Here is a 14,633-nt window from a genome sequence, read left to right as displayed (position 1 = left end):
TCCTCCCTAAAACAGCTGCATGATAACTTCTTAGAGTAAAGAGGAACCTGTTTCTAACAGTCTCTTGTCTCACACACCTCAACCAACACTGGATGGGATGTTTCTGTTGAGGTAGGAGTCTGTCCTGGGCCCGGTCAGAAAGCGGATAGTGAAAATTCTGATTATGTTCAGCCTGTGATGAGGGAAACTGAGGTTTTCTGTTTCAGAGAGTGAGAACAGATAACCCGTAGATCAGTAACTTTGACAAGGTTAACAGGATAAGTTGGAAAACCGTCAATTTCTCTGACTCCTCCCCTCTTGCGGAGCCCAAGGCGGCTGTGTGACACACTTTTTCATTTCCTCATTCATACTGTCGATATCAAAGCATATTTAAACGCATCTTTAAAAATTTTTAAATCCCGGTCAGATAAGCTATTCATTTTTTACCCAAACATGAACTTAGAGCTTTATAATCAATCAGTCATCGATGTATAGACAGTTACCTTTGTGGATTTATCCTCAGCACAGAATAAAATAATAATAAAAATCTATGTCCTTCTTTAGGTACAGTATAAACTCTGACTCTGTGGACAGTTGCACTGAAAACACAACTTTGAGCTACATCACTGCAGTAATCACTGTTTAAACTATGAAAACGGATCAGTGAACAGTAACCTTTCATATTGTAGTGTTTTTCATTATTAGCTGCATATATTCTGAATGTGTCTTGACAGCATTAATAAAATACAAAATTGTCAAGATTTTATTAATGTAAAATAGACATCTAAAACTTTACAGTCAGTTTGAACCTATAGACAAAAATATTATGATAGGCTACCTGCTGGGTGTGACTGTGACTTTACAATCACAGCTTCATTAGTAAACCGTCTTATATTTTTCTATCACCTGTTTTCATAGTCAGGTAGCAGATTGCCACCAGCATTTAGTCCTGTCAGGTTACAGCTTAATAAATATAGCCTTCCTATTTAAAATGAATGTAATGGGCTGTAGGAGAATTCCAGCACTTTATCATTTATTAAGAAAATTCCGGTCTGTTAAAGATGACTGTGCAACACTGTATAAAGAGTACTAATGTACTAACGTATTGATCCTCCACTCCTGAGCCAATCATGGTCCATGACCATGGTGAATCGTAGTATTGGAGCTCCATTGATGATGTCTTTTTTTCATCCCCTCACACGCACTTCCATCAGGCTCAACATAGTCATTTAACTAATTCTGATTAGCTATTCTGAAACCGAAAACTCAGAGTTTCACACTCAGGCTCAGTCAACTCAAAGCTCAGGGACAAGCTCAGAGTTTAAGCCTTGAGGAGAATACACATTAAAAGAATACATTATTATATAGGCCTACACATTAATAAATAAAAGATAAAAACATTTATATGAGCGCCATCAAATGCACCTACTACTCCTGTAAAGCCAGCTGTTTGCATGAACTGTGTTTACTTCTGTCGGATTACGGGGGAAGTTGATTAAACGTGTGACGATGTGTGTAGCTGTAAGTGCTAAAATTGTTTCTATGACTATTCAGCTTATTGATGGTTGTGACAGATCACAATGCTCTGCATTGTTGCTTTTGTCCTGTGGAAAATAAATGAAGCGTCATCACAACCTTCAGTTTAACTGAAAAGGCATGACTGCGTAAAGTCAGTGGTGAGGTGACGTTCCTCACCAACTCGCTGACAAAGATGATGCCTGCGCTGTCCGCCCCCCCGTCTTATTAACTGCACGTCCTTAAATCAGAAACATTCTTCCTCTCCTGAAAGATGCATGTCTCTGTCTCCACAGCGCCATCACAAGCCCCTACTGGCAGCTCCTAACCACATGGGATCACATTTAAGAATTAAAGTGCTACTGGTTTTTTGGTTTATTTTTTACTAAAATGACATAAAAAAAAGAAAATCAATTATAATCAAGGTATGAGATTATAAAAAGAAATTTACAAATGAAGCAAGGTTTTTCATAACTATTGACTTTGGTCCTGTGGCTCGTCTTCGTTTTGGAACTAGGTGATGCTCAATCTCATCCTCTTCTTCAAAGTCACTGTCACAATGTCAGAAATGTGATCTTCACATTCTGAAACCTCTTCTTGTACATCATCAAAATCTTCTGTCTCTTCCAAAATCAATTGCAAGGCCCTCTGAGCATTAATTTTTTGGCCATCTTGATCAGTTGTGATAAGAAACCACACTAGTAAAGCTACATTTATTGTGTCCCGCCCCCAATTTAGAGAAAATAAATATTGGTTCCCACAAGACAGAGGGTAAAATGTGCAGGAATGTGAGAGCAGACGGTGTTGGTGCTTAGATTTTGCAACAATGTTGGGACCTTGTGCGGGAACGGCAGGTGCAGAAACACAAAACTCACACAGGACAGGAGGAGGACAGAGTAAAGGTACACAGGACCTACAGTTTCCACACTTTTATTAGCCTCAGGTCCAGTAGACCCAGACATCCTGTGTGTAATGTAAATGTGTAGGGGGGTGTACAGTGTGTTTTCATTGAAAATGTGTTCTGATATATATTCTTCACAGAAAATGAGCCAAGGCCAATGAGTTTGAAAAAATAAATAATGGTATAATTTTTCTTTTGATAAAAAATGAAAACAGGTCCAACAGACCCGAACACCATACAAGGGTTAATAATCCATATTGTCAGGTGTGGCATTTTACTCATGCTGACTGCATGGTGGCCACATAAGGGACAGGTAAATAATTTAAAAACAAAGCAGAATTTCAAGAAAATGTAAATGATTTGTATATTAGCCCAATTTTGAGTAATAATAAATAATAATGTTGTATAAATGTATGTAAAATCGTGTATGACAGGGTTAATTCTTACGTAATTATGTATTACAGTAGTATGAGACATCATGTAGCACCTTATTTCTTCATGTGGCTGTTGTTTATTAATGAACTAGTAACAATAATATTCAAAAAAACAGATAGTTTTACATAATTTATATAATTTCTTAACACATCTATCTAAAGAAACTCATTTCTTGACTGGCAACTCTTCTATCTCATAGATTACATCTTTGTCCTGTCTCAGGCACCGCAGCTATACCGCTCACATGAATAGGGGAGGGAAAGTCAGCACTAGATGTCACTAGAACTTACACACTTAACCTTTAAAGGGAACATCAGTATAAAAGTGTAAAATCCTTGGCTGAGCTGATGGGGGTTGTGAGGCAGCTGAGATGAGCTCCTTGGAGGTCCTACTCTGCTCCCTGAGCTCCTTCCTCTTCAGTCGACCCTCCTTCAGCTGCAGAAACACCCAGGTTATAATAATCCAGCTCAATGTCCTCCTGCCTGCCCGGCTTCTGCCCCCTGCTGGCCTGGAGAGACATGACAGCACACATGAGAGTTAGTGCATCACTCCTCCTCTTCTTCAGGTCAGTAAACACAGACCGAGTGCTTCATCTCAGTCCTCTAAACAACAGACATGTGTCAGTACCTTATAGTAGAAACAAAGGGCAGCGATCACCAACAGCAGAGTCAGCGGCAGGACGACCACTTTGATGAGAAGACCTGTTGGATCTGATCAAACACATGGACAGACATCACATCACACAACATCATGAGTCCATCAGCTCCTGTTAAACACAAACTGTAGTGACCTGAAATCTCCCAAAACCACTTCAGTCCGTCAGTAATCAACAGATATCTGAACGCAGAATCTGGAGGCAAGAGACAAGATTTTGGTATCGAAAGCTTCCTGGTTTTGGCTTGTTGTCCGAGTAGTATGGACCAATCATGTTTAAGCAGGCTTTGGCTTGGTGTCTGATTCTGGCCTATAGAAAACAAAACTCGATTTGTTTCCCTGACACACTAGGATGCAGGACCTCTGCATCTTGGAGTGGGAGTTAAACCCAGGCTTTGTTCACTGACTCCTGTGAGGACATGGTGGAGCAACCTGATGCAGGGTTTACTGCTTAGTTTAGCTAGCTCCCTGTTTGTGAGGAGGAGGGCGATGAGGACGGTGAAAATGATGTCACCCTACAGCAGATCTCCTCGTTATCTCTAGCGTTGGGAGTAACATGTTACAAAAGTAACAGTTACAGGAATGCATTGCCTTTTGTTGTAATGCAGTAATATATCACATTACTAAAAAAACCCGTTCCAATCTTAGTAACGCGTGTGACAACACATTTCTGAAATTAAGTTTTGTTTTTTAATAATTCAATACAGAGAAACATTTCAGGCCCCCGCGGGGTCGCTCTTTGCTCCGATGATCAGAAAGGGAGAAAAGCGCTCTGCAAGTAAACGCCAGGAGCTCTATGGATAGTAACCATGGCAACTGCTACCTAGCTGTAGCCTATTTAACTTAAGTTAAAGTTATAGGCTACATAACTTTACCTGATAGGCCTTTATCTAGTTTTGCGGGGTTGCTCTGCCATACAAATTCCCTCGTGTTGATGTCCTATTTAGTAAACATAGATTCTGGAAACTCACAAACAGCGAGGATCAGTCTCTCTTCCAATGATTTGTGCTGCGCGTCGCGTACAAAAAGTTCAATGCAATTCAACTTCGGCGGACACTCGCTACTGAACATAGACTGTTTCTGCTGCTCCCTGCTAAAAGAAAAATGTTTCAGCTGATACTTGTTCAGAAACAAAGAACAAGAAAACAAATTTATATAGGCCAGATTCTATGTTACCCTGTTGCTCAGAAGGTGCCTGTTATGATGTTCTGATCGTGGCTCTGGACTCTGATGGTAACTTGTTCTAACAAGCTAATAAAAGGTAATGCCCTGGCAGTGGCAAATAGCTTTGGTTTAATATTTCATTTGATTACATTAATGTTGAAGGTGAGATTTACAAGAAATATTTTATTGCTGCTGTGTAAAGGGAACACTGCTGGTAAACAGCTCCTTATTTGTTTAAAGTGTTTGCAAACCACATGTTATTGCACTTGTGTATATAGCAGTATATTTAAAGGAAAATTGTGCAATGCACGATTAATCGCAATTTAAAATTTTTATCATTGCCCAGCACTAAATAAAACTAATTACTCTCAAATGACAGGAACTAGTATGTATATCATTTTGGAAGTAACTTGACCAACACTGGTTATTTCACCAATAACAACAACAACAACACATGCACGGCATTTACAAAAAATGCCGTGAGAAGACAACCAAATACAGAAATGCTGCAAGTAGCACAGAAGACAATTGAAACAGTTTTCAGGGACTTGCTACCAAAACGTACATGTTAGCTCAGTTTCCAGTGCGTTGTGGCCTGCAGGGCCACCGTACCTGACATCAGTCACAGAGTCAGTCAGAAACACAACATCCTTGGAAACTGTCAGCTGATCGTGTTCAGTCAGTTTGGACGGATCATCTTTTCCAAAGCTGCATGGAAACAGTCAGTGTGACGTTTCAGCTGCTCTGCTTCAGCTTACCTGAGACAGTGAGAGACAGCCGACGGCTCTCAGAGGAGAAGTCATGAGAAAAAACATGGAGGTGATAAACACAGCTGTAGCTTCCTTGGTGGGCGGCTCTGCAGCAGGAAACAGGAAGTGGGCAGAGTGATTGACAGCTGGCTGGGTGTAGTTGTGTGATGTGATGGAGGAGGTGAAGGCGAGCTGGAAGGAGCCTCCTGGGTACTGTGGCTGGATGGAGCAGCTGATGGTGAAGGTGGAGCCACTGAAAACCTGAAACCCCTGCTGCTGGGCCTCTGAGAAAGGAAGTGATGTCACAGGTCTGACACGAGTAACAAACATGGAGCAGAGCGATGACAGACTGTAAAAGGAGGGACTGGATCCACCTGGTGGGACGTCCCCAAACACAGAGACAGACAGACAGACAGGTTCCTCCAGGTGTGTCCTGTCAGGTGAAGCTTCCAGAAACAAGCCCACCTCTCTACACTTTAGGACGTCACTGTCCTGGAGAACTTTACAGTTCAGTCCAATGGAAACCACTGAGACACTGAGACAGAGGAGAGGACACACTGGAGACATTACTGTCATACATGATGTCATAGATCATGTCACTGATGGGCTTACCTGAGCAGGTGAGATCCAGGATGAAGGAAGAGGATATGATGATGCACAGTCCCTCAGAGCAGATCCAGACTGAACACATTTAGAGCTGATCCCCCACACAGGTCTGTCTGAGGACTCCTCTCTCTGTCCTACAGAAACAGCAGAACCACAATCCAGATCTCTACAGACAACAGCTGCTGTCTCCAGGGTCCAGACAGAGTAAATCACTGGTGTCCAGTCTCCCAGATGTTTCAGTTCCAGTGTTCCTGCACAGCGACTGGCTCCTCCCACCAACCTGACATCATCAGGCTCTGAACAGAAACCAGAGAGTCATCAGTAAAACAATAAAGTGAGTTTCATCAGAAGAGAAATGAAGCAAATCAAAGCTGCAGCTCCTCTTCTACCTGAGCAGGTGAGTCCAACAGCTTTTCCAGGTGAGCAGGTGTTTCTAGCTGAGCCTGAGCTTCTACAGTCCAGGAGAGCAGACTCATGGCCTCCACACTGGAACTCTTTGGTCCACATCGGAGCCTCCACTTCTCCATAGAGCGCCCCCTGGAGGACTGAAGGAGCCCCACAGCCGAGCTCCTACAGACCACCTCTGCATCCTGCTGGTCAAAGTCAGCTTCACACACTGAGGACCACCACTGGTTAGACTGGTTAGACTGGTTAGACTTCACCTCCAGTCTGCCTGAGCACAGACTAGTCCCGTCCAGCAGCCTGACAGAGTCTGGAGAGATAATAGAAGATGAAGTAGAGATAAAGACACCAGACACAAAATAAAAACATGTCATGAAACAACAATTCAGTGATTCAAACTGGACTCAGCACAACTCCAACATCAGTTCATCATTAACAACAGAACACGTCTTTCTAACAGCACAGACATTTACATTTAATACTCTGTCACACTTGTTCTCCACGTCTGAACACTTTCAACATGTTTCCAAACAGCAGCACAACATCATCATCTGCAGATTTCTCTGTTCTGTTCCTTCTGCTCAGGTTCTCCACAATCATTGCTCTGCACACAAACCAGTTCAACACTTTTCTTTCTGTCTTAATGTTCCAAGAAGACCTGTGACCCAGAATAAAAACCTGGTTAGAAAATAATCCAACAACTCTCCCCGGTGTCATGTGACTCGTTAGTGTTACAAGGTTACAGCAGCAGAAAGTATTTTTCTGTAACAGTGGACTCTACACTCCTGACCTATACTGACCAGCTGACATTCAGTGTTAGATTTGTGAGTAAAGTGGTGTAAATAACCAAACAATTTGTTGGCTTTGAACCAAATAAGAGTCACAGAGGGGAGAGTCTGGCTGACACTGGAATGGCTATCCATGACAGTTTGAGATTAGTTTTTGCAAACTGCAGAGGTCAGCTATATGACAATGCAAGATAAAGATATTGAGAGAGAATAACCTACATAAAATATAGAATTATCATCATTGTGAAAAGAAAAACCCTCCAGATTCTTTATTTTTTTATATCAGATACTTTCAGGTTTTAGTAAAGTTGACCTATGCTGTTTGCATCTTTGATATCAATTCACTTCAATATGCTTTATTGGAATCAATAAATTGTTAGTTACACAATTTGGCAGCAAAATGTTTACATTTAGATTATAACACAGGAGCGATTCTAGGATCAGACCTTTAGGTGTGCTCAGCCCCTAATGAGAATATAGCATGCATACAATACTTTGCAAAAGTGTTCACTAATTGGTGGAGAGTATAGTTAGGCCTACTAGAGAGGAGCTGGTGCAGAGCGGAGCGGGTCGTGGAGCGGTTAGGGTCAGACAGCAGTGTGGAGCTGTAGGCTCGTGTTTACTCCCTCAGAGGAGGGAGGGTGTTAAAGTGTTTCCCTAATTTAAGTGTTCACTCTCGTGTTTTCAGTATTATTTCATTGTTAAAAAAACTTTTATTTTGGTTGCACAGAATCTGTGGAGTATAAATGATCTCTATTAGTATAATATTCTAACTGTAGGAGCCATTTATGTTTATTGTTGGCGTGATATTTTATTTTTCTTTGGATATATTTATATTAGTATTTTGGACACTGGGTGGCAGTGATTAGATGCACGTGGTTGTATATAGAGGGCATAGGTGACAGGAAGTGGTAGGCACAGGTAGGGGGAGCACAAACAGTTCTGGCCAGACCACAGAGTCAGAATACACGCAAACAACTGGAAACAAGATAAGAAATCAACCGCTATGTTCATCTGTTTGTACTATTTACTGCTGCAATAAACCACAAACCTCATCTGCAATAATCTCTCTGGAAAATCATCTTGTGTGTCTGCTTAAAAACTTCCCTCCTACCTGTGCATGATGGCAAAGAGACTGGAAACAAAGCTAAAGGTAAAGCAAGAAAAATTGCTATCATACTAACATTAAATTAAAACTGATTTCATAGCCAGGCCTACTGTTAGCAGTGTTGGGCAGGAACTGTAATAATATTACTTTCTCATTTTACATTTACTCTTTTTCCAGATAACTATTTACAAAACAGTAACATTATTACAGTTACTAATCCAAGTAACGCTGCAGTACTGACTTACTGAACGCATCATCCTTGGCATAAATACGCGACTGGGCGGCAGGTCAGCTGCACTGGACCTGATGTTATTCAAGTCAGCTGTTAGCCAACAAGCTAAAGTAAAGTAGAAGGAAGAATGGAGAATGATTGAGAGAGACGTTCGTAACTGTAATTATTGCCATAATTATAATTATTGCCATTTTGTTTTGGCCACCAGTCTAAAAACAGTGGAGGATCTAGTATGTAGTACAACATTATTACATCAAATAAGAAGTGTAATGTTCATTTAATAGTACTGTTTAGTTGTAGTATATTGATTACTGTATTCATGATAATTTCATATAATGTTATACTTTTTACAGTTTTTTTAACACGCTGAAGTTAGCTTCCAATTCGCAGCTTCCGATTCTGCAGTTAAGGGGAAGTTAAGGAGAACTTCAGTGAAAGTTAACGTTGCTGAGCGACCGAATCTCCGTTTTTTGCACCTCTTACTGCTGTGAAAGCTGTTGTGCATTTTAGGCAAAGCCTTAACGCTGTCTGAAACACTTTTTTAGATTTGACATAACTTTCACTGCTTTTTCTCCACATGCAGACCACATTAGACCAGGTCCAGATCCAAAACCACTATACCTAGAGCTCTCAAATCTGGACTAGATTGTCCAAAGAGGCTAAAGTTTCAATCAAACATAGTTTCCTTTTTTCAATTTGTGAAAATACTTTAAAGGACATTTATCTGCTGTTTTCACATGTAGACCACATTAGACCAGGTCCAGATTAATGGTCTGATTGGTTCTCATGTCTGAATTTGCAGCACCACCATCTGCCTCTCAAGCTGTCTTTGAAAATGGTTAACAGTTGAAAACATTCATTAGAAATTTAGAAAAGTTATGTGATAAATTACTTTGATGGAGTAACTGAAATAGTTAACCTAGACTACTGTTACATTTGAAATAGGGTAACTTGTAATTGGTAACCTATTACATTTCCACAGTTACCTTCCCAACACTGCCCACTGTTACATTTTTTTGTGGAATGTTTCCATTTATAAAATCCATGTGCAAGAAACACAGTCTACATTGGTCTCTAATTTATTAATGCAGTAAATACTTGTCAATAATCAGAACCATTCATGCAGAACAGTTATGGTAGTTTATAGTCTTTACTCGTAAATCATTTTTCCTCTTTGCATGAATCTATTTTTATGGATAAATGCGAGTGAAATACTCTGTAGAGCCCTGCATCATCCATCCTGGCAACTGCTCCCCTCGTGCTGCTGTTCTTCTTGTTTTATTGGCGGGTGCCGTTGACTTCCTGTCTCTGTTACAGCTGATGTTCTAACGTTACATACTGCAACTGGCTTTACCGGAGGGGAACGTAGCAAACATTTCAAATACGCCCAGCGGCATTTTTAGAAAGGTTAAAATTACAGCAGAATAAAGGGAGGGTTGACAGGTGTGTTCATGCTGCTACCAGGGATGTACTGATGCTGAAATTCAGCCCTGGACTCTGAGATGGAGCGGACTTTTCTGTGAGTTTGCAGTTATTTTAATACTAATAGCCAGTGAGTCACACTAAGCAGGGAAATGTCTTGATATTGTTGCTGCTGGTCCAGGACAGCGTTGTTGCAAGCATGTGGTGTAAATCCTGCATGATGGAGGACGTGTACAGGTGTTGATATTGTTCTTCAGACTGTGATCATAGGCTGTAACCTGTCAGCATAAATCCTGTATAAGCTAAAGATGTTTCCTACAAATAATACCCTGGAATTCAAAACCTTAATTGTGCATGTGTGTGGGGGGGACCTACAAGACAAATTGTCCAGGGGCCTCTGACTTCTTAATCCGGACCTGACCTCGGTACATTACTGTCATAGATGATGTCACTGATGGGCTTACCTGAGCAGGTGAGATCCAGGATGGAGGAGAGGAAACTGATTCTGCACACTCCCTCAGAGCAGATCCAGACTGAACACAGTCAGACCTGATCCACCACACAGGTCTGAGTGAGGACTCCTCTCTCTGTCCTACAGAAACAGCAGAGCCACAGTCCAGATCTCTACAGACAACAGCTGCTGTCTCCAGCATCCAGTCATAGTAATAGCTACTCACTGGTCTCCAGTCTCCCCGTTTCAGCTCCAGTGTTCCTGCACAGCGACTGGCTCCTCCCACCAACCTGACAGGCTCTGAACAGAAACCAGAGAGTCATCAGTAAAGAAGGATTCTAGAGACTAAACTGATTCTGCTTCTGTGATTCTTTCTTTCTCTTTTCTTTCTCTCTTTACCTGTTGAGGTGTGTCGTCCTTCAGCCTGGAGTCCTGTGATTGGAGCACAGCCGTGGACAGAAAGAACAATCAGGTTGTTTTGTAAAGAACTTTCTATCAGCTCAGAAACATCTCAGTGAACTCCCTCTGGACTCATGTTACCAGTTTACTGTAGGTGAGATCAGTGGTGGAAAGTAACAAAGTACAAATACTTACTGTACTTAAGTAGGTTTTTTTCGGTATCTGTACTTTACTTGAGTATTTTTAGTTGTTGCAACTTTTAACTTTCACTTCGCTACATTTCAAAACCAAATGTCACATATTACATTCTGCACCAGACCTCGTTACATTGGTATTAGTCGCCTGTGCAGCACCTGAGTGGAGCAGCACTGAAAAACAAAACTGATAAAGCCGACTCAGCGCGAATCAACTTCAGCCAGCTGATGCGACACGACATACGCAGTGACAGTCCAGCACAGAGCTGGACGGCCCCGCCTCACTTTCCTGTCAAAGGTGAACGTGAATGTTTGATGAGAGGATGAAGAGGGACTGTCCTTCTAGGCACGAGGAGAGAAAAAACTAAATGACACTCAGCCTAATGTGCAGCTGCAGTGAATCTGTCTGTCTGTCTGTCCTGCTAAGCAGCTGAGCAGCGCTGGTTTAAATTAAACTCACGCATTCAGCAAGAAACATCTGTGGACCAGTCCAGACAGGATGTGAGGGCACTCCTCATACATCATTTAAAAACAAGACAGTGAAGTTTAGTTACAACTCTGGACTGATGCATGATGGGAAGCAGTGGATTCACACTGACTATTAAAATGTTGATTAGCTGGACAGACTGGGCAATATGGATGCACATGTCAGTAAATAATAAGCAGCACATATTCAGCCCAGTCATTTTATAAATATTATATATCTGAAAAGCCAGTTTGAATGGGCCTGATGCAGCTGATAATATTAATATATAGAAAATATCTAGAATTTACAGGGGCTGTGGTGCCGTTTGTCAGATTAGATGCTGGATCATCAGCCAGTACGAGCACAGCCAGAGATGTGCAGCCAGCATCAGATACAAGCAGCTCAGACTCTAATGGAACAGTTGCTGCTCCACCAAATGAGCCAGCAGATTGGCCCCCAGTCTAGAAGACTGGGAATCTAAAATATATAAAAGTTTCACGTTTTGACTTAAATTACGGACAGAAATGAACTTTCTCAGCATATTCTACCTTTCTGAGATGCTCCTGTAAGCCTACTTCATTTGATGTTCTTTTTTATTGCTTTGTTTTAACTTGTGCACTATTTATGCCTGATATTCTCTTTTTCTAATTTGTTCTTCTGTACATTCTGTTTGAGCATCGTGGGAGGAGCCTGGGAACAGAATTGATTTGCCACTCTTCAGGACCATGGGGACTGAGCCGACCTTCTACGCCTCCTGACTCAAATCTGTTTGACCCCCGACCTCTGCTCTGAACATTGATCAGGTAAATGTTTTCTAACTTCATCTCATCTGAGTCGTGCTTTTGAGTCTTCATATCTGGGTCCAGAGACCAGCTGACCTATTAGGAACCTCTTATCAGGAGACAGTGGTTCAGCGATCGTGAGAAATAAGGGGGGTATCAACATGAAATGGAAGAAGTCAGATAATGAGTGTGTGCACGTCTTCCTTCATGTGGGCAGACGTGATGATCCTATTTCTGCTAGCGTGACTAAAACCACACGTTATTATGCGTGATCACTTTAACTTTTATTACAGCCCAGGGGCCAAAGTACCATTTTTCAGAACAACCTGATTTTAAAAGATAATGTTTCAGACAGAGGTATATTTTAGCTGTGGTTACTAACTCACAGGTGTGGTCTATCAATATCAGGTGGTATTTTGTACAAATGTAGAACGACTTCCGTATAATTTCACGTTAAACACAAGTGGCACATTGTTACTGTCGACCCCGTCAGCTGGGACAAAAGTAACACAACAATACAAGCTAGATTTTTTGTGTTACCCTTGTATTTAATAAATAAACATGACTGTGACCTTGTTAATGTGTAACTGCAAACATCTTTTGTCCTTTATCTTTAAAAAAAAAATAAATTAAATTTTTATTTTAAATATTCAGTTTCAAAAGTATCCTGACAGCCCAAGCTTTAATTGTAAATGTGTGCACCTAAAACAGGGGGAAATGGTTAGGTGGAGACTGTTTATGAACCTGACCCACAATAAAATAAGAATTTACTGATCCTGCACTGGAAATATTTGCACGTTGCAGCAGTTTCAGAAACAGTGAAAAAATGAAACATTGTTTAGAAAGATAGGACAAAAATGTAAATAAACAATAAAATGATGATGAAAATTAAAAAGCTATTTACAGAATAGGCCTGTCAAATTTTACATGTCTGACTGATTCTCTTTTGTTCATGTGAGTTAGAAGCCTTGCAGCAGAGTTCTTATTCAAACAAGTGAAAAGACAGTTACAGTGATCTAAAGGAGACCAAATAAAAGCATGAATGATCCTCTCAAATTCAACCTCTGACACCAGAGCTCTTAGTTTGGATGTACAGTGTTTCTCAGTTGGAAGAAGCAGTTTCTAATTAGAGAGTCCAAAAAACTCTTTTTGTGAGCAGTTTGTTCTGTGAGAGGCCGTTTGGGGGGAAAATACTGAAAATGTTCACACCTCATAAACTGGATCAGATAAGGTCTTTACACCTTATTTTTAGCTGTATGTCAGTTCTTTCCATTTAGGGGGAAAATACTGAAATTTTCACACCTCAAAAACTGGGTCAGATAAGGTCTTTACACCTTAAATGTAGCTGTACGTCAGCTCTTTGACAGGAAAAAGCAGGCCCGATCTGTTTTTAGCTGGGACGTCATCTCACCGCGGACTTTACGCACTAATGAGTTTTCAGCTAAACTGAAGGTTGTGATGACGCTTTGTTTATTTGCCACAGGACAAACGCAGCAGTACTGATGATTTTGGACCGTCACAACCATCAATAAGCCCAGTTGTCATGGAAACAGTTATAGCACTTGCAAATATCAGGCTTCCCAGGAGCAGCAGGTGCAACTGATGGCACTCATACACAGATCAAACGTTTTTATCTTTCACTTCCAGTGTGTACGCAGCCTGTGTACATAATGTGGTCTCTTAAAAATTCTTAATTGGGACGATGATGCTTGATAACTTTTCAGCTCAGCTTTGAGCCAAGACATTTTTTACTCTTCAGTCAGTTCTTAGCAGTGTTCTTATGATTAATTCTGAGAAGCTTGATAAACACGTGGTGTTTAAAGTCCTACCTGAGCTCCACAGCAGCAGCAGCAGCAGCAGCAGCAACAGGTGATCCATGTCCAGGTAGACCGTCTCTCTGGCCGTCCGCCTGCTCTCTGCTCTGATCATCACGTGCTGTCCTCAGTGTAGATCTGTGTACAGGAAGAGGTGGAGCTTTACTGGAACACAGCTCATTCAGCTGGCTTTAGTTTCACAGGGAGGAGAGTCCTCGTCTGACTGAGTCTCTGTCACAGGAGACAGTGAGACCAGACCAGAACACCAGGGCAGACCAGAACACAGACAGTGAGACCAGACCAGAACACCAGGGCAGACCAGAACACAGAGACCAGACCAGAACACAGACAGTGACCAGACCAGAACACAGGGCAGACCAGAACACAGACAGTGAGTCCAGACCAGAACACCAGGGCAGACCAGAACACAGACAGTGAGACCAGAACACAGACAGTGAGTCCAGACCAGAACACCAACAAAGCTAATTTTAGTGTGTTAAAAACATTATCTGGCCCACTTTTTTGACAGGCTGCGGCTGACGAGGAATTAATACTAAATTTGAAGGATATGT

At 41.4% G+C, this 14,633-nt stretch overlaps 2 protein-coding genes across 2 annotated transcripts; both read right to left on the bottom strand.

Moving 5' to 3' along the window:
• Positions 1–3,185: 3,185 nt before the first annotated feature.
• Positions 3,186–6,039, bottom strand: LOC119898490. The gene is made up of 3 exons (XM_038712665.1): positions 5,407–6,039; positions 3,458–3,540; positions 3,186–3,338 (listed from the first exon to the last, which is right to left on the bottom strand). Exons 1-2 carry the CDS (start codon positions 5,983–5,985, stop codon positions 3,499–3,501), a joined length of 621 nt encoding a protein of 206 aa, XP_038568593.1. The 5' UTR covers positions 5,986–6,039; the 3' UTR covers positions 3,186–3,338; positions 3,458–3,498.
• LOC119898489 (CD5 antigen-like) lies at positions 5,989–14,354 on the bottom strand. The gene is made up of 3 exons (XM_038712664.1): positions 14,077–14,354; positions 10,806–10,838; positions 5,989–6,299 (listed from the first exon to the last, which is right to left on the bottom strand). Exons 1-3 carry the CDS (start codon positions 14,174–14,176, stop codon positions 5,989–5,991), a joined length of 444 nt encoding a protein of 147 aa, XP_038568592.1. The 5' UTR covers positions 14,177–14,354.
• Positions 14,355–14,633: the final 279 nt, after the last annotated feature.

Source organism: Micropterus salmoides, unplaced genomic scaffold (assembly GCF_014851395.1).
Source record: "Micropterus salmoides isolate LMB-PRFRI ecotype aquatic unplaced genomic scaffold, ASM1485139v1 Ms_hic_scaffold_1178, whole genome shotgun sequence".
NCBI lineage: Eukaryota > Metazoa > Chordata > Actinopteri > Centrarchiformes > Centrarchidae > Micropterus > Micropterus salmoides.
The sequence above is the reverse complement of the archived record's forward strand: the minus strand, read 5'-3'. Positions and strand labels throughout refer to the sequence as shown.